The 20,000-nt window shown below is 47.1% G+C and overlaps 1 protein-coding gene across 4 annotated transcripts in view; it reads right to left on the bottom strand.

Annotated features, from left to right (window-relative positions):
* Positions 1–20,000, bottom strand: part of stau2 (staufen double-stranded RNA binding protein 2) — a 101,604-nt gene that overhangs the window by 23,428 nt on the left and 58,176 nt on the right. For all 4 annotated transcript variants that reach the window (XM_076290650.1, XM_076290652.1, XM_076290649.1 and 1 more), the window contains one exon: positions 11,847–11,960. In XM_076290650.1, the coding sequence (XP_076146765.1) occupies positions 11,847–11,960 (114 nt within the window). The remainder of the gene's footprint in view (positions 1–11,846; positions 11,961–20,000) is intronic.

Raw genomic sequence — 20,000 nt, 5'->3', positions numbered from 1 at the left:
ACAAGGAGATAGAAGGAAGAGAGAAAAGTGGAAGAGAATGAGAGACAGGAGAGAGGAAAAGAGAAGTGATCAGTGACGGCAGATGGACAGAAACAGAGATTAATGGAGGAGGAGGACAGTTGGGATGGAGAGAAAGATGGAACAGCACGCCATCACACCATCAGGGCCACATCATCTGGCCTGACTGGCTCTGGATTGGCTTGTACACACACACTTATGGATATGCACACACAGTGTCTTGCACTATTTCTCTGATACACACACACACAGCTTCTCTCTCTCTCTCTCTCTCTCTCTCACACACACACACACACACACACAAACAAACACTCTAACATTCATATACACACATACTTTCTTTCACACAAACACACACACACACGCCGCCTGTGTTTGCTTTAGCAGCAGGAGTGTGTGACACCGCGGTCGTAACCGGTGTTGACCCCCGGTGCAGCCGCTGTCGCGGCCGTTTCATGATGTCTGGCCCCTGACGTGTGAGAATGCGTTAACAGAAAGAAGAGCTGGCTTAGGGAGGAGGCCTGGGTGGGGGTTGGGTGTAGACAGACAGAAAAACATCAACACCCCCACCACCACCACCAACCACCAACCACCAACCACCCTCCTCGTGCCCCGAGCCAATGGTGGACCATTCATTTCCATCTGACAGGCCTGGGCTTACGTGTAATGTTAATGATCAGGGTATCAGTGAACACCCCCTGCTTTGCAAACACACAACAACTGTTGTTCTTTAGAGGAAAGCGCTGCTCTGGGGGGACTCTTGTTGTTCTTCTGACTAAGCGTCTCTCTCTCTCTTTTTTTTTTTTAAAGGATCCATCTGCTGAGAGGAAAAAAAGACAAACAGAAACATCATGCGTGTGTGACATTTAGGGGAGTGATCCTTTAATTACACTGTCGGCCGCAAATAAAAATTCATCTCTTTAAGTGAATAAATGTACTGTAAGCGCCCAGGGACAGGATGGTGTTTCAGAACTGTAAGAACAGTTAATCATGACGAGACAGAACGGCTCATTGTTCCGTGTGTACCTACAATTATGTGGAACGAGCGCTTTCTGAGGAAGAAGCTTTCTGCCATGATAAATGCTGAAAAGCTCTTAACCACAAGACGTGTGCCACATATCAAGTTAAGGGGGCCATCACTGTCTACACACTGCGCGCGCGCACACACACACACAGACAGACACACACACACACACACACAGTGTGCAACCAGAGTCGCAGACAAAGAGCAATCTGTGTGTATCCAAACCCCAGACCAAAAAACCAGAGGCTTCTCCTTAACTGCCACCCTTGTTCCCTTTCCTCCGCAGATCCTCGTTTTCAATTCAGACAGAACAAAGGAATCAAGAGACTACTTAACACTGGCCCGAGCCGCTGTGTGTGTAAAGCTCAAGTATTCCCCCCTGGGCGCTTGTAAACGCACGTTTCGTCCAGAGCTCTCCTTCAGCTCACCTTGAGAGAGACCTGATAAAAACTTGTGCAGACTGCAGATAAACTGTTACCAGACTGTATAAGCGGACTGTAGAAGCAGACCATATGAGCAAACACTATGGCTCTGAATGCCCAAGGGGCAGGTTATGAGCCAACTGATTAAAAAAGGCAATACAGTGGTTGTAGGGTATGTGTGTGTATGTGTGTGTGTTTGTGGTGTGTGTGTGTGTGTGTGTGGGGGGGGGGGGGGGGAGCGCAGACTTGATCAATCTTTTATGAGGATGGTGGATAGGCATATGGTGGATTCGACTCAAACAGTCAAAGTCCATAAAGCTGGAGAGGGGTATGGAAGCAAAGCATTACGGACAACCAGAAAATGGCTCCGATGGGAACTCTGATTTGTTTGAGCTCCTTAGCCCCGCGTGGGGCATGCCGTCATCTTTTTGAAGTGGCGGCCACATTTGAAGTGTAGCTCGGGGTAGCCCACCACCACCACCACCACACCACAGCCCCCACCCCTGCCCGCGCCCCCATCAATAACTGCCCAGCAACTGATGAATGATCTGTGCTGTGATTACTTTGACACGTGGAGTCAGTATAACAGTCATTGGCTGGGGCCAGCAGTGAATTCACACACCTCATATAACGCCAATAATTAATGGTTGCTGGCTTACTGTGGAGCACTGTTGGCACCTGCGTGTGTGTGCATGTGTGTGAGTGTGATTGTGTGTGTGTCTGTGTGCGTGAGTGACACAGATTGTGTTGGTGTGTGTGTGTGTGTGTTTGTGTGTGCTTGACTGTGTGTTGGCACCTAGGTGATAATGAACCTAACACTTGCAGAAATTCTGCGAGAAAACAAACAGCGTGTTGCTGATGCTTAGGCCCAGTAACACAGTATGGTGTCGAGGCTAATCTCGGGCATTTCATTTACCGGCGACACCCAACCTAAAGCCTCGACCAGAACAACAAATCAGAGCCAAACATTTGTTCACACGCAAGTTCCAATTCTTATACTTCTTAAAACAAATCCTGTCTTTTCACATAGCTGGGAAAGCTTGGGGGGAAAAACAGGGCATATAAACACAAACAATCATAAAAATGAAAACTGGAACACTGATATATGGGTTGTCAGAACCTATCGGCCTTAAAGGCTTTCATAATGTACCCAAACGTGTAGCCCAAAATGAAACCTTGTGCTGAGAACCTCATGTTCCCCAATAAACGTAAATTGGCGGCCCAGGAGTAAACTGGCAATGTTGAACGCATTTGTTGCACACAGCGGTAGCCTTCAACTCGACTTATGGACAAACGTAGCGAGATCTGAAAAGTTTGCTACGTTAGTGTGGAGCGGGGAAAGTAGGCCTGATCCCGTCTCTGCGTGCTATCAGCCTTGTCTCGCTACGGCTCGACGGGAGCCTGTGACATGAGCCATTTGCAATTCAGATCTGCGTGAGATCACCTTGGAAGCAGGGCCGCATAAATGTTTGAATCCCGACCCATTAAAATGGTAATATACGCAACTCATGAAACATGACACAAAGTCTGAGTCTGTTTTGTCACAGTGAATTATGGGGGCGAAACGGAACCGAATTATGCTGCTTGCGCAACTAGTGTGGACATACAAGCATTTTGTCTGTCTGAATCTATATACCGGTGTGTGTGTGTGTGTCTCTCTCTCTCTCTCTCTCTCTGTGTGTTCATGTGTGTGCGTAAGTTTGAGTGTGAGTGTATGTGAGGTACAGTATAGGTTGGGTCTCCATTTGGAAACGATAATGTAATGAGGTCTACAGCACTCATAAGAAAAGTGTGGTATGTGTGCGTGTATGTGGAGTGTGTGTGTCTGTGTCTGTGTCTGTGTGTGTGTGTGTGTGTGTGTGTGTGTGTGTGTGGTATAGCTGCAGGCGGTTTGATCCTGACACCTGACAGATGATCTGTGCCTCTGCTGGAGCCCTTGGCAGCTGGGTCCTTGAGAGACGCCCTGGCTTGCTAATGTTCGCCGCTTGTCGGGCCCTCTTGGAGGTTCTTAGGGGCCACTTGAGCCGACAGCTATCAACAGGTCCCACTAATGTGCAAGTTCATGTTTATCCTCCAGTGATGACAATCACTTCCTCTGTCGGCGTGATTCAAAGCAGACCCACAGACCCTCCGCACTCCCGCCTTTCTCTCTCTCTCTCATAATCTCTCTCCCTCTTTCCCGACCTCGCTCTCTCTCCATTTCACCATGCCCATCTCTCTTTAACCATCTCTCTCTGTCTGTCTCTCCCTCCTTCCCTCTCTCGATGCCTCTCTTTCTCCCCCCCCTCCTCTCCCTCTCTTCTGACACTTTGTTTAGGGACCCTGGCACCCTAATCTCTTGACTTGAAAGTCGTTTCCTAAGTGAAACAGATGACAGAGTGACGAGGGTGACTGATGACCCGACGGCTGGGCTTTGTTTTCTCACCCGGACCGGCTCTGGACGTCAGTGATGGTGTGTGTGTGTGTGTGTGTGTGTGTGTGTGTGTGTGTGTGTGTATGAGTGTGTGTGTGTCTGTGTGTGAGAGTGTGTGTGTATGTGAGTGAGTGTGTGTGTATATGAGTGAGTGTGTTTGAGTATGTGTCTGTGTGTGTGAGATTTGAGTTTTGTGCATGTACAAAGTTTGTTTGGTGTAAAAAGTTTCTTTTGTGTGCTTTATGACTGCGTGCATAATATTGTGTACATGTGTTTCTGCATGTGTGTCTGTGGGAGTGCATGCATGTGTGTGTGTGTGTGTGTGTGTGTGTGTGTGTGTGTGTGTGTGTGTGTGTGTGTGTGAGTGAGTGAGTGAGTGCATGCATGTGTGTGTGTGCTAGCGCACTGTTCAAAGCCGGTCTGACGGTCTCTCTCCTCAAACTGTCCCGTTTGACAAATGGATGCAGTGCAATCCTGTACCCCCTGCTGAAATCCTCCCCATCCTCCAAAAACTTCACCCCCACACCCCCTCCACCCACCCAACCACCACACCCCAGGATCCCCAGGAGAGATGAGGGCTGGCTGGGCAGCGAGGGAGAGATTCCACCCCAGGAGGCTCATCACAAATAAACTCAGTTTGGAGCCAGGACATTCTGCTATCCCCTGTGGCTACATTGGCCATGAGCTCCAGAGTCCATGCCTGGGCAGGGGCTTCCCTGGCCCAGGCTCTCCTGGGAAAACTGATAACGCAAGACATACGAGGCGGCAGGGAAGAGGCCGTTATTAGCCATGATGAGTGTCCGAGCCAGGGCTTTGACTTACAGCCTGATAAACACCCAGAGTGGACCACAGAGCACAGCAGAACGAAGCAGCCATAGTAAACATGGTTCACAAGGGGACTGTTAACACATCAGCTTTAAGAACAACACAGGGAGTGATATTCTCCTGACGTTTTGGTGGAGTTGGTTTTGGGTTTCAGTTCCACAAAAAGGCGTTTTGGGAAATTCTTTTCTTTTTTTTTTTTACTGTTGATGTCATTTAACAGGGAAGATAAAACTCAGAACCCTAGACCTCATCCAGACAAAATCATAGCCAGATCAGCCCCATCAGAACCAGATCTGAGCAAGATCTTACTCTGAGCTGAACCATAAGGCGTGGATCACATTAGCCAGCGGCAAGCGGCAGGTTTTCTATTGTTCTCTATGGTTCGGCAGCGGAACGGTGGCAACGCTGGCGTAACGCTAGCGTTGAGCAAGCTGCACGTTGAACTTGGTTCAACTTTCAAAGCGCAACGCGAGCGAATTCAATTGACAAACCGTTTGTGTTGCTTAGGAACGAGACAAAACGTATTATGGCCTGAGCATTGCGTTACGTTTGCTGCTGCCGCTTGCCGCTGGCTAATGTGATCCCCGCCTAACAGAGCCAGATTTAATCCTGGTCTGATCCAGTGCTGAACCAGACTTGACTCTGATCCACACAACCACAATCAATCTAGTTCAGAGCCAGTGCCAGATCCGTCTCAAAGTCAGGGGGTTGTGTTTTTCCTCATATGTTCTCCCCTCTGGCTCTCAGCTGCTTGTTGTCCTCTGGGCCTGAGTGCTGAAAAAATGGGCCCCATCTAAAAGTAATGAGGGCTTGTCTGCTGGCCCAGTCCAAGGCAGAGCCATCATCTGACACATGCTAATGCTTGGGACTTGAGAGCGAGAGAGTGTGTGTGTGTGTGCGTATGTGTTTGTGTTCGTGTGTGTGTGTGTGTGTGTGTTAGAGAGAGAGAGAGAGAGAGAGAGACAGAGAGAGAGGGAGGGAGGGAGAGAGAGCAAATGAGTGTGTGTGTGTTTGTTTCTGGGAGGTTATGGAGTATGACTTCATAAACACACAGGTTCCAGAATGTTCCCAGTGTTCAGTGGGGCTCCGGCTGGACGCGGTGCAGGTGTCCTGATGGTGTGGCCATCCTCCACGAGTGCCAAGGAAATGAGCGTCACGTCAGCGTTCTCAAGTAGCAAAAAGCAAAGGAACTGCATTCTGCATTGCTCCAAAATGTTTTTTTTTTTGTTTCTCTTTTGGAAGGGGGGACGAGTAGGAGTAGTAAGGGGAGTTGGAGGGGAGGGAGTTGCTGGAACCCAACTAATCACTCATGCTTGCCCTCAGACGAACCTCAATCTCATCCAGACTTTCACGAGAGCGCGTTTACAAGGACCAGCCTTCTGGCTAAAAGGCCATTAGTACTGATCCAAAAGGAGTGGAGGAGGAAAAAATGAAAAAATAAACAAACTAGTCAATAATCCCCCATAGACAATGGGGATTAGGCAAGAGCTGATTTTGGCAGCCTTTCAGCATAAACGGATTTCCTACAGGTGCAGTGGCAGGCGACTGAGATTCTTTGGGGTGTGAGGGCTACATCAGAGTGGGACTGTGTGCGTGTGTATGTGTGTGTGTGTGTGTCTGTCAGTGTGTTTATGTCAGTCAGTGTGTGTGTATGTGTGAGCTAACTGCAGTGACACATCGAGAAGATGGGAACAGCTGGAAGGTTGGGTAACGGTGGGACCCCTGACGGAGTTGGCCTGCCTGCCGGACGGACGTCTCCGTGCTCTGCGATCGCGGACACTTCAAACAGCCCGGTGCTCAGCAGGGATCCTCTGAAGGCAGACCCCAGCCGTCGACCCCCCCAAATCCCACTGCGACCCCCCGTCATGAATCAGGCCTGTCAGTGGCTCACCCGTAACTCACTCAACAGGTGTCAGTGTCGGACGTGCAATCAATTCAACCCCTCCAGAGCAGAGCCCTAATGAAAGGCCTGTCTGGTGTATAATGGCAATAAAGATGCACCGACAACATACTAAAAATGGAAAAAAACAACGCTTCCAGGCAAAGGAGGTGTCATGGCCAATTTATGGTCCACTGTCAAGTATCACTCAACAAAATATTGTTGACGTGAGATGTGCAGTGATAAAATGTTTAATAGAACATCAACTAGTTTCTATGACAACTTATGGATCTAAAGTAAACACAGACATACAGTAGCGACGTTTACATGGTACATTTTTTGTCATTCAGGACGAAGTATTCCAGATAAACTATTCCAGATGAAACATTCGTGCCCTTGGTTTAAATGGGGTACTATTCCAATCAGGTTTTCTCAAGCGCTCTAGATTCTTTGATTGGGATAGCCATTGCTCCTTTGCTTCTGCTTAAGAAGCTACAGCTCGGCAACCCAATTGACCGTATACATGGCTGTTCAATCGGAATAAGAACGGAATGTACCCCCCCCCCCCCTCATTCCGATTAACATTCTAATCGGATCGGCAGTTTTATTCCGATCAAGGTTTTATTCAGATTGAGCAATTTTTCAGATTGAACTGGAAAACAAACACTGACACAGAAAAAAATGAAGTAGAGTTAACAGACAGACAGAAAGAGAGAAGAGGAGAAAAAGAAAGGCAGAGGAAATACTACAGTAAGTGAAGAGAAAACACAAGGTCAGGCTTCCAATTAGTCTTCCGGAAAATCATAGCGGTTTGGGATAGTTCTGACGTGGCTTTTCCCAAACACCCACACTTCCGCACTGATAAGACAAGCACCGGTCAACACGTGGAAGTCAGTGCTAAGATCGAGCCAGATGAAATTACGTTCCCAGATAAAATGAATAAAACAGAAAACAAACACACATAGACTGAGGGGAGTTTCTCAGAGTCCAGGCTTCAAGCTGGTGGGAAAGTGGGACTTTTGATTAATGGATCAAGGTTTGCTGTTTCTCAACAAGTCACAGCTATTTTGGATCACCTGGGTTCTCGGCAGCATTGAGCCGAACTTGCACCGTTGTGATTGATGGAAACTGCAGATGCTGATGTGCACAAGCCAGTGCCTGATGAAAAACTTCTGACCCAAATTTTTTAAAATTAAACAGCAGTTTTGTTCCCATGGAAAATGTAGCTGTAGATCACTCCTTCCGTGCATCTTGTAAATAAATGTCCAAAAGGATAATCAATCTATAGTTGAGATCATCTGTAACAGAATTCATTATTGCTCAAATTACTGGCATGTCTGATGTCTGCATAGAGTTGGATCGAAATCAGTATGTGATGACAAAATATTTCATTTGATTTCCTAATATTTGTCTTCAGTTAATTTGATTATTCTGGGCTAAATTTGACTTAACAAGCTTCTGGGACTGACTGAGTTCTTAAGTTTTATTTGGATTTAATTACATTGTGTAAAACTGTCAGATGTTTTTTGTGTCAAATTGTAAAAAATTTGAGAATAACAGTTATATAGTCTACTCTGTTCTATTCTAACCAGTTGACAGGTCAGTCAACTGAGTCATCTGCTGTGTGTGGGAACATGTCTCCAGTTACACATGCAGTCAGGCTCTGCATCTCCATGGCAAAGCTGGAGCTGGGACACTGACAAGCATTGCAACCCTCTTCAAAGTAGCCCGAGTCCTCTGCATCCATGTCAGAGACAAACTAAGGGCTCCAGATCGCACTGTGCCTCTAACGGCCCTGGGATCACAGCTGATGGCCTGGACGGAGAGAGAGAGAGAGAGAGAGAGAGAGAGACTGAAAGAGAGAGCCTGAAAGTGAGTCTGAGAGAGAAAGAGAGACTGACAGAGAGAGAGAGCGCCTGAGAGAGAGAGAGAGAGAGAGAATGAGAGACCCTGATAGAGTAAGTCTAAAAGAGAGTGAGGGAGAGAAAGAGAGTGAGAGAGAGAGAGCCTGATAGAGTGAGTCTGAGAGTGAGAGAGCCTGAGAGAGAGGGAGAGAGAGAGCCTGAGGTCTGAGAGAGGGCTTCCAGGGAGAGGAGCCGTGGCCAGCTGAGCTCATGAGAGCCTCAAGCTGCACTGGCCTGCCGTGCACCGGGAGCCCAACTCCCTCGGCCTGTCACATCCCATTCGGCTGTGTCAGGGCCTGATGAGCATCACCTCGCACATAGCCCCCCCTGTCCACCCCACCCCACCCCACCCCACCACTTCTCAGGACGCTTGAGGGGGAGCTGGAGCTTGCATTACTTCAGCTCGGAAAAACACAGAGAATTTGGCTACTTTAACTGGGCTGGACGACTCGTCCACGAGGTTTACGGTATTTTAAAAATTGACACACGTTCACCGTCTAAAAGACAAACAACAACAATGTAATTTAAAGCAACTCTGATATATGTACAACACACATATTCTGAGAGCAGAAAGTATTGTGGGAGTACAGGGCAGTGCTTTAATGCATAGTGCATTCTTCACATTGTTTGCATAAGTACTGAACAAACATGCATAGATATTGATAAGCAGAAAATATTGTTGTTTAGTACAGACTGTGGTGCAGGACAGCATTATGCCTACCTCGATTTGAAGCATAAATACTGAACGCATATATTGATGTAGACAGTGTGGACAGCTCTGACATAATCCAACCCTGTCTGGGGAAGACACCCGTGTCCCGAGGCTAAGCCTGCCCCTCTGGACATATCCGTGCGCTCAGAAGAGGCTATGGTTGGGGTTGTGGCTGGGGTGGGAGGTGGAGGTGGAGATGGAGGTGGGGGTTGGGGGGCAGCATTGCATTGCGGCTTGTGTAAGGCCGGAGGATGCGCACATGTGTTGGGCAGATGGCACGGCTGGGCTGGCACAGAGGTCGGCAGGGGCACCGGGCTGTATATCTCCGGCAGCGAGGCCCTCCAGGAATGCGTGCGGCGGGCCAAGGATCACGGCAGGCCGAGTGTTAGGCGCGGGGGAGGTGTTGGGATGGGTCTGTGAGCGTGTCTGTGTGAGTATCAGTGTGTGTGAGTGAGTGCGTGAGTATGAATGTGTTTGTATCTGAGTTTGTGTGTTTGTGAGAGTATGCAAAATTGTGTGTGTGTGTGTGTGTGTGTCTTTATTTGAGTAGTTTTGTATTTTTGTGTATCTGAGACTGTGTGAATATGTTTCGGGGTGTTTGTGTGTGTGTGTGTGTGTGTGTGTGTGTGTGTGTGTGTGTGTGTGTGTGTGTGAGCGGAGTAAGCTGTCAAAGCTGGGATGTGCTGACGGACTTCCTCTGAGCCGTGACAGACCAGAGCTTGGGGCCCAGACACGTTGACAGCGCATCCCAGCTCCAGAGCCAGGCGCTGGGCCGGACCACCCGCCACACTCCCCTCCCCTCCCTCAGCTCCAGCAGTGACTCAACAACACCTACATATGTGAGGAGCTCCACCAGCACAAATGTCTGAGGAGGAAAGCCCTTTTTCTCAAAAGTCGGCGAGCAGAATATTCCATCCTGTGACACACACACACACACACACACACACATATACACAGAGCTTCATTGTCTTTGGCTCTGGCTCTCACAGGAAACCCTGTGACGAAGTCTTCTCAGCCCCCGCTCCGCACCGCTCCGCTCCCAGTACGCCTGGCTCTCGGAGCGGCCGCCCCGTTGGCAAACTCCAGGAAACACGTTATCACCGAGACGATCACATTCCCCGCCTCGCTACGTTAACAATGGCTAATTACGGAGATAAGGCGTGCTGTCAGAGCCTTATCGGCCGAGAGGCGGGAGACACACGTGGACAGCAGCACACGTGGAGAGGCCTAACCACCGCTGGTGCAGCTGCATGCGTTTAGCACATTTATTTTCCCCTTTTCCCCCAAGTCTTGATTTTAAAAACAAAACATGTTGTTGGCTACTCTTTCATGGTGTGTGAAATGAGTCGTCCATCGCAATCATTTTTCACGATTGTTGCATCTGCGGTCAGGGCTATGCAGCCTCGAAATGCAAGCAGTCTTGGAGAGATGTCCTCTCCTGGCGACACTTGAGGGAACATCAACTGTCCCTCATGCGACTGGTCCAGCGATGAGACAAAAAGAACTTGTGTGAGTGAATGTGACACTTTCGTCTCATTCTTTCAATACAACACCCCCCACCCCCCATCCCACCCCACCCCCCACCTCCATTCGCTTTTGTGGCAGCTCTTCACTGTACGGCGGGACCCCAAGAAGAAGGCCTCTCTGTAACAGTCTGTCACGCCCCACTGCCCTTGGCAACAACAAGACTGTGGCCTATATTGCCTTAATTTTCATTTGGCGGCCTGGACCCCCTCAACAGAAAAAAAAAAAAACATTACTGGTTATAGAACAAGCTTTATTAGAGAGGGAGCTTTGAAGAGCTGAACAAAAGGGTGTCCTATGTTTAGATTAGATAACGTAAGCAACAAGTTTTCTGCATGGCCGAAAACGCACAATAAGCCACCTCCTCAATACGAGTCGTAGAGCAGTTTCATAAAAGAGAGAGAGAGAGAGAGAGAAAAAAGATAACTCTGGGGAAAGCTGAGGGTTTCTTTCTGTAATTATTGAGCAAGGAAAAAAACTGAGGGAGAAAATAACCAATCAAATAGAGTCTGGTCCAAGAAAATTGTAACCAAATGACGCTTATCATTAACACAGGGGCTAATGGGGGCACACGTTTGGAGTGCCTGAAACCAAGCTGACTGGTAATTAATGATAGAAATCGTACTCTGCTAAATCTGTTTTCTTAATGAGGCTCAAAATTGGGGTGGAAAAAACAGCAATTGGCTTTTTGTAAGACTTAACCCAAACCATGGCAACAAGAAAAACAAACAGTGATTGTGTGTGTGTGTCTGTGTATGTGGGAGAGATTGCATGAGTGTATGATAATAAATTGAACAAGAACAGAGTATTCTCCCAACAAACTCTTTTAGAAGACAGCCATATTTTTTGTGTGATTCAAAACACATTCTTCAGCGCTTCCTAGCCACTCATCACACAGCTGTCAAAAGATGTTTCCCTCCCCTACCAAAACGCTCGCTTTCTTCTCAATCGCAGAGCATCATTGCAGGCCATTTCTGGCTTGTCAAACAAGAGATGCATCATCAAATGGGAGAGAGAACACCCCCCCCCCTTCTCTTAATCTGAGCTGTTAACATTTGTATTTAAATTGTTCCCAACAGAACAAGAAAAAAACAAGGAACAGAAAAAAAAAAGTAAGGGTCATACCTGGTCGTGGCTAGCTTGGATTGAGCTCCCGATGCCATGGAAAGTCATCTGCACAGGGGATAGTGTAAGGTAGGTCATGAACTCTTTGCCAGTTTGTCCATCGGTGTATTGTACCTGTAGGGGTAAGATTGAACAATCTTTCATCTAGTTTAATCATTTATCAGCAATGCCGTTAATACAGACTTAGATATTAAACCTTAATGTCCTTGAAAGGCTATTTGTGTTACAGCACAGACATGCAGACACATTAAAACACATCAGTAAACAAGCACAGTAATGCAAACCATTTACAGCACCGTCGTTCAAAACACAAACTTTTAAGTGCATATCAATAACGAGAAAATATCTATATAACAATGAGTATCACTGGTGGTTTAACTCAAACTGCTGTGCGAGTCATCAGTCATAGACATTCCGAGACCACACTTAACAACCATTATCAGAAAACAATGAACACGTTAAGCAGCTTTTCTGTGTAGGTGGTATGCCACCGATAAAGCCTGTAGATAGGCAGCATTCGACAACAACTCAACTAGAATTTTCCGATAAAAGCGCTCTCATGGGGAAGAGCTGGCCCACTTTCGCAAAAGGCTGCTGGGTCTGCCTCGGACATCGCCAGTCACCTCGGCACGTCAAACCACACTCAAGCTGGCCGGCGGGACCTCGGTGCTCACCAGGGGAAGCGGAGTGTGTGTTTGGCAAAGCCCGAGTATTGAGGACAGTCGTATTCGTCACGGGACGGCGCCCGACCCAGTAACACCTAGAGGTCAGCTATGCGGGCTCCGACTGACACAGAGAGAACATTCATGCACAGCAGCCATGGTTGGGATGACACACACACACACACACACACACACACACACACACAGACACACAGACACACAGACACACACACACACACACACAAGCATAACACTCAGATAACAGACACAGACACACACACACACACACACACACACACACACAAAGGACCAAGAGAGACATGGTCATCTGGTCATCACCACTGGCCCAAAGCGGATTGGCTATGTTTAATTACAGACAGAACGAAACGTCTCCAGTGTGTTCCAATGAAAACAACAGAGCAGTGTCAGAGTACTCCAAATTAAAAGACATGTGATTCTGTGTGTATGTGATTCTGTGTGTTCTGTGCTTGTGTGTGTGTAGGATTGTATAGGGAGAAAAGGAGAGACAGAAAAACAGGAGGATGCATATCTGTGTGTGTGTGTGTGTGTGTGGTAACAAATATTTGTTGTGTGAGAAAGAGAGAGAAAATGATAGATGAGAAGAGAGACAGACGAGAGCCAAATCACGGTAAAAGTTAAAGCGTGAAGGGTGTGGGAACCACATGACTACTACTGTACAGCATGACTAGGACATTTTTAACATTTTACTAGCCAAGATATCTTAGCAAATATTTTTTTGTTTTTTTTTGGAATTATGCATTGTCTCACACCGACACGTCACATCCCCCACAAATTTGGTTTCTTTTGGATTTGATTGTACTTGACCATGTACTTACACAAGAAGAAACATATTAGTATTTACTGACAACAACATATTTGTTGACGCCTGTTTACATATTGAATTCAAAGGACGGCATTCAGATTAGTAAGTGTGTGCATGTGGGTGTGTATTGACCAAACGCTTGATGTGTTGGCCTGCTCCACTTTGAGCAGGCTGACTCCTGGCTAGCTGTAGAGCTGTAGGTAAGGAGGTTCATCCTGGGAGGTGGGGGGGGTCCTGATGAAGCCCCAGCGCTTGTCCATTCCCACTGCGCACGCGGCCAAACTGTGCATGAAATGTGAAATATTCTAAACACGAGCACTCCCTCCCTCTCTTCCAAACAAGCTCAATTCCTCAAAGACACTTCAGGACTGATACATTGATTTCTTCACTTTGGCAAAGCACAATATATATGTGTGAGTGCATGTGTGTGCCAAGTTTCTCTGTTTGTGTGTAAGCTTTTGTGTGTGTGTCTGTATGTGTGTGTGTGTGTGTGTCGGTTTGAAATTGTGTGTGTGTGTGTGTGTGTGTGTGTGTGTGTATGTCTGTAAAATAGTCTGTCATATAATGATGATCCAGTTAATATTTGAGTTTCAGTGCCTTTGTATATCTGTGTCTTTGTGTGTGTGTGTGAGTGTGTGTGTGTGTGTGTGTGAGTGTGTCCACCTATGTCTGCAAGTACATGTGCCTTTGCGAGATTGTGCTTGAGTGTGAATGTGGGTGTAAGTATCAGTTTCAGTGTATCCATGTCTTAGTCTGAGAGAGTGAAGCTGATGATGCATGGGGCAACGTTTAGGGCAATGGTGCTGGACAATGTTCCTCATTGTTGTGGTTCTGGCATGTTCCATTTGATATTGGGCAACAATTTATTTTCTGGAGAACTCTTTAATCATCAGTAGGCAAATCATCATGAATAAATGGAACTGGTTATGTGGATGCCCAGCAACATTGCTCAAAGAGTTGCTCCATGTACAGTGTGACGTGTGTGTGTGTGTGTGTGTGTGTGTGTGTGTGTGTGTGTGTGTGTGTGTGTGTGTCTGTGTGTGTGTGTGCCTAAGATGGACACCCAGCCCACAGGAGCTGGCCCAGCGGGGTGTGATGATCTGGTGACTTATGTCCCCATTTAAGGCAGCAGCGAGTGTGTGTGTGTGTGTGTGTGTGTGTGTGTGTGTGTGTGTGTGTGTGTATGTGTGTAGTAGGGGGGAGTCTGCAGGTTTGCAGTGGGGCTGCCAGACAGATGCAAGGCCCCTGGTAATAAAGTGGCCAGACGCATCAGTGGGCTACGCTGCCCCACACACCGCTGGGAAGGGGCCCGCCAGCGCTGACCCGGCCCCACTCAAAGGCTCTCCAGAGAGACGGTCAGACACAGGAGCCGTCACACACATACACACACACATACACACACACGCAGACACAAATGTAGACACACACATCGCCACAAATGTACACACACGCACACAAATTTACACACACATACGCAAGACAGGGAAGCCGTCACACAAGCACACACACATTCATTAGCACATGTACGAGCATACATGCACACACAAGTACACACACTTGTATAAGCGTACTGTCTCAAACACACACACATACAGATACACACACACACACACAAACACACACACACACACAGGATAGATGGACTTGTCAAACAGGCCCCTCTGGCAGACACACAGGTCAGACAGATGGACATGCCTGACACTGAAGCGTAGCGTCCTCACAGGAAAAGAAAAAAAAAAGAAAAGAAAAGCATACATGACATGAAGGAAGACTGACACCTGTTCATGGGGAGCTGAGAGTGAGGGGGACCTGATGGTGGTGGCGGTGGTGGTGGTGTTGGGTGAGTCTCAGGAGGGATGACTGGTCGAGTGAACATGCTTTATGGCGACATAAAAGATGAGCTCACAGCAGAGGAGCGAGTGCTTTTGAAAAAGAGGACAAGAGACCTTCCCACGGCGTTCCCACATCCGTCTTGGAGCACAGAGCCTGACGGATGGCATCCCCCAGAGACAGCTACATTCATTTCATGCCTGATGTTTTCATATTCAGAAAGGTTAATAGTGTTTCCTGAGCAAACAAGAGAAAAGCCTTTCAACTATTCACGTAGGAAAACACATTAAACCATTTTACAGGGACAAAAGCTATAGCTATCCATTTCAACAACCTCCCAGTCGTAACTCATGGCCAGCCCCGCTGACTAAGACCTGATCTATTAAAAACACTATCTAGAACTGCTTCTGGAACTACATAGGTGAGCTAGTGGAGCAAGGAGCTATCAACACCAAGTCAATTCACACACTTACTCACTCATAACTACATACTTAAAGACTCTATTGTGCGTTTCATTGGATATAAGAGTGTTAAGGGTATGTGAATAAGAATAATGTCAATATGAAGTGCTCCACGGAGGCACCCAACGTGTGCTTGCGGTGGCAGAGGCCCACTACACAGAGCATCGTTTGTTTGTTCAAATCCTGAGGAAACGTGTGACTTTCAGCTGAGGCCGCAATCTGTGTGTGGGACTGAGCATGCATTATGCTTTTACATCTGTGTATACGTGTGCATGTTTGTGGTGTGTGTGTGTGTGTGTGTGTGTGTGTGTGCACTTTCACTGGGCCGTTCCAGTTTAATTACTTGGGAAGGGTGTGTGTCTACATATCTGTCTATCCGTATGTGTATATGTTTATACAATACATGTGTATGTTTCTGTCACAGAGAGCGAGAGAGAGAGACAGAGAGAGAGAGCGAGACAGAGAGACAGAGAGAGAGAGAGAGAGAGAGAGAGAGAGAGGGCAGTTGTTGTTGCTAGACAATTTTACTGCCTCCCCTCTGGCTAAACTGCTCATGGGGTGGGAGGTCAGAAATCACCATTGTGGGACAGAAGTGCTTGCTAGTGTCATTAAGGAAGGATAAAAGACCCTACACACACACTAGCCTGATCTATTACACAATCATGGTGTCAGGAGGACATGTGCTTGGCTACCAGGCATCCCACCAAGCCACCACCCACTGAAGTGTCCACGATAGGTCAGGACTTCCATCCATCCATGGTGGGAATGGATGCATCAGCAGGGCTAGTTACACAGGATGTTGGCTAATGATATTCCTGTGAGATGTGTAAGGGGCGAAGATTTACACCTCTGTGCTGGTGTCTCGTGTTTAGTATGAGCTTTGGGAGAGACAAGGGTGATGATGTGTGTGTGCGTCCGTCAGTCAGGCTCCTCCCTTGGGCGGCTTATTTTCAAACACACTTGCATATCCGAAAGATAATCAGCAGTAATTTCTAGTGGAGAGAAATCTTTCATCTGCGTGCATACACGTCACATGACACCTGATCGAGTAAAACGCTAAAATACTGAAAAAATACACTGATTGTGTATTTGTGTGTTTTTTCACGAAAACGCTTCCTTAACTTCTTAACACTTAAGTGTGTGTGTGTGTGTGTGTTATGTGAGTGCGTGTCTATGTAATTTTTCTCATCCAGATAGAGCATTTGCCTTGCTTGATAGGCAGAGGTGCTTAAACGCTTGATGCTTGCACACAGACAGAACTCATCACTTCCACGGCACTCAGAGAGTTCTTGGAACCTTCCCATCATGCTTGACAACGAGCTCCATATGTCCGCGTGTGTGCTGGCCCGACACTGGAGCCTTGCTGTCTGATTGGCCCGCAGAAAAAAGACGCTCACCCACGTGGTGGCATCAAGACACACACGCATCATCTCTCACTCCAGCGGTGTGTGCGAGTGACTCTGTGTGTGTGTGTGTGTGTGTGTATGCGTGCGTGTGTGTTTACGCCGGGTCCCATAGGGAAAGCCCTCTCTGCCAGACATTCCAGCATGAAGTGTGTTTTAAAGACAGCATTAGCAACACTGCCCACCCCTCCCACACCAAGGAGAGAGGGGCGATCAAACCTTTTGGGCAGCTCATACACACACATCTTCACTCTCTTAGAGATACACATACACACACACACACACACACGCGCGCGCACGCACATCTTCACTCTCTTAAGAGATATACATACACACACACACATCTTCACTCTCTTAGAGATAAAAAAAGAGGGACGATCAAACCTTTTGGGCAGCTCATACACACACATCTTCACTCTCTTAGAGATACACATACATACACACACACACACTCGCTCTCCCTCTCATTCCCTTACTCACACTCACACTAAATGGACAGATGACACACACAGGGTAGGTCTTTAGATGGATATGCCCACCACAAAGGAGGAGTCTGACCATAGGCACAGAGGGGTAGAATTCCACTGAGGTGATGACTATTGTGTCTTCACAATCCTCAGACACTACATTCAACAGCTTTCTGTCCACAGAGCTTGTCTGAGCACCACACCAAAGGGTGGGGTGGGGGGTACAGCAAGTCCAACACATATGGCCATTAAGAAACGACATGGACCCCCAATGGGGACAAATCCCAGCCTGTCCAAATCACATCATGGTGGCAACACATTCAAATGGCTTGATGAGGACAAAAAAATACCCTCTTCCCTCATCTGTATAATGGCTTCCATGTTGTTATTGAAGTCCAGAAAACAACTCTAAATTGCATACAGAAGACCATATTGATATGGCCTTGACCTAAGATATTACCACTAATGACACATTGGCGTGGGACCACAACATGTGCAATCAGCCATTATTATAGAGTATTAACTACAACATACTTAGCACTTAATTGTAGTCCACTTAGCATTATGGAGGGTTAAAGATGTTAGCATTCAATGTAATAGTGATGCTCGTTCTTGGCTGTATTGTATTGCTAGGCTTGTGATAGTCAGTGTGCTGTGTGTTGTCTGTTTTTGTACCCATGCGACTGGATGCGACACTTAGTGATTTAGAGCTTTTCTAATGGGAGTAATTGTGGTGTAACATCATCACTTGATTTCAGCACATAGCTGTGGGCCACCATGGATGAGAGAGCAGCGGCCGGTGCCAAAGTCGCGTCAAGCTCCCCCTGATTAATTCCGCTGACAAACTTGTTTTCAAAAGCTCGTTCCACGCGCAAAAAACTACGCCACGGTGAGCAGCTGGGACCCATCAGAAGCCGGGCAGAGAGGAATCAGAACGGGGAGGGGATTATCGCTTACGGCATGCGTTTTCTAACGTAAACCCTCCCGTAAACACAAGGGAAATCGGAACAGGACAGGGTCAGAAGGGACGGAAACAAACCGTTTTCCGTAAAGTCGTTTTTTTTCCCTTCTTTTTTTCTCAAGCGTTTGCTGGAAGTCGCCTTTTTTATGTTGATACAGAGCACAGGGTGGGGAAAATGCGCCACAGAGGAAGGTGCCAAGCTCAAGTGCGCACACTGCCAGCACTATTTGAAGTGGTTTTCACACTGCCAAGGCAGAAAGCGCCCTAGAAGAGAGCGCAGGAAAAAAAAAAAATAATGAAATAAGAAAAAATAAAAACAGCAACAAAAAAAAAAGGTAAAACTACAGGCAAAGACAACACGAGAGAAAGTCTCACGGTGCAGATGGCATAAACACACACCCAGCGTCCGTTCGTACTTTCATTACAGGAGGATTTGCACCGGGATGGCGAGGAGCCGACCCGGATACTCTGGAATAACACCCGTCTCCTCCGACTCAAGACCTCTGAGGCAGAGGCCATCGATCCTTATCTCCGAAGGTTATTGCACACAGCTTTAGCAGGTGGACACGGACAGATAAAATCATATTGCTCTTTGTGAAAGTGTTGACCCAGTGGTGCTGGCCACCCAATATAAGCCTGTTTGTGTTATGTCTACTGTTCACAGCCTCTACAGCTGGCTATGGGGACCTGGGCTTAAGGAAGGCCGGCTGTCTCTATAATGCAGACTGTAACAGAATCAAGCTTTGGGCCAGCAGGAACTCAAAAGACTGTAAGCTTCATCCCAGTCTAAACTTCTTATCTTTCACTTATTCATATAACAGATGCTTCTGTACAGCACAATATGCCGTGCAGGTAGAGTTCACATGTTTCTACTTGTGAAGCAGAGGTGTAGTTATATTCTTCATTTATATACTTCTGAAACGCATATATCAAGAAACATTTAGCACATTTGGTTACACAATCCTTATCTAAAGCACCAGATGTGGATCTTTGACTCTTTAAACAGACTTCTCACCTTCGCGATAAAAATATAGAATATCACAGCTTAATTAAAATGGTGTAATCTGATATCTACAAATACAATTTTAAACATAACCAGAAGCCAGATCCACATCCACCAGCCACAAGCTTTTAATATCTGTCAATTAAGCTTCTGGCATGACTCACGCTGATAAGAATTTCTTAATAAGTCACGTCTTTCACCAAAAACTTTCCACTTTGTTCTTCCACTGCTTTTATTAACCCGTCACTTGACCAGCGAATTTCTTATTAAAAGTCCCGGGTCTGTGATGTCCGGTCATGTTCAAAATTTCCTCTGGTCCAACAAAAAAGAAGCAGGAAGAGGAGAGGAAAAAAAGAAGGAATCATCAGTCATTGCTTGGCTATTAAACTCGTGGTGGAATGACAAAGCGACAGGTAACCAGGCCAGAGAAGAAGAGAGTGGTGGATGGAACACGGCCAAGTCTAATCAAACCGGTGTGGGGGGGGGGGGGGGGGGGGGGGGGGGGGCATTGCCCGACCATCAG

The sequence above is a fragment of the Alosa pseudoharengus genome, unplaced genomic scaffold (genome assembly GCF_046254945.1).
Source record: "Alosa pseudoharengus isolate Yale_2024_CS ecotype anadromous, Long Island Sound unplaced genomic scaffold, YU_APseudo_1.1 YU_APseudo_1.1_scf_18, whole genome shotgun sequence".
NCBI lineage: Eukaryota > Metazoa > Chordata > Actinopteri > Clupeiformes > Clupeidae > Alosa > Alosa pseudoharengus.
Note: the sequence above shows the minus strand (reverse complement) of the source record. Positions and strands in the feature narration are given on the sequence as shown.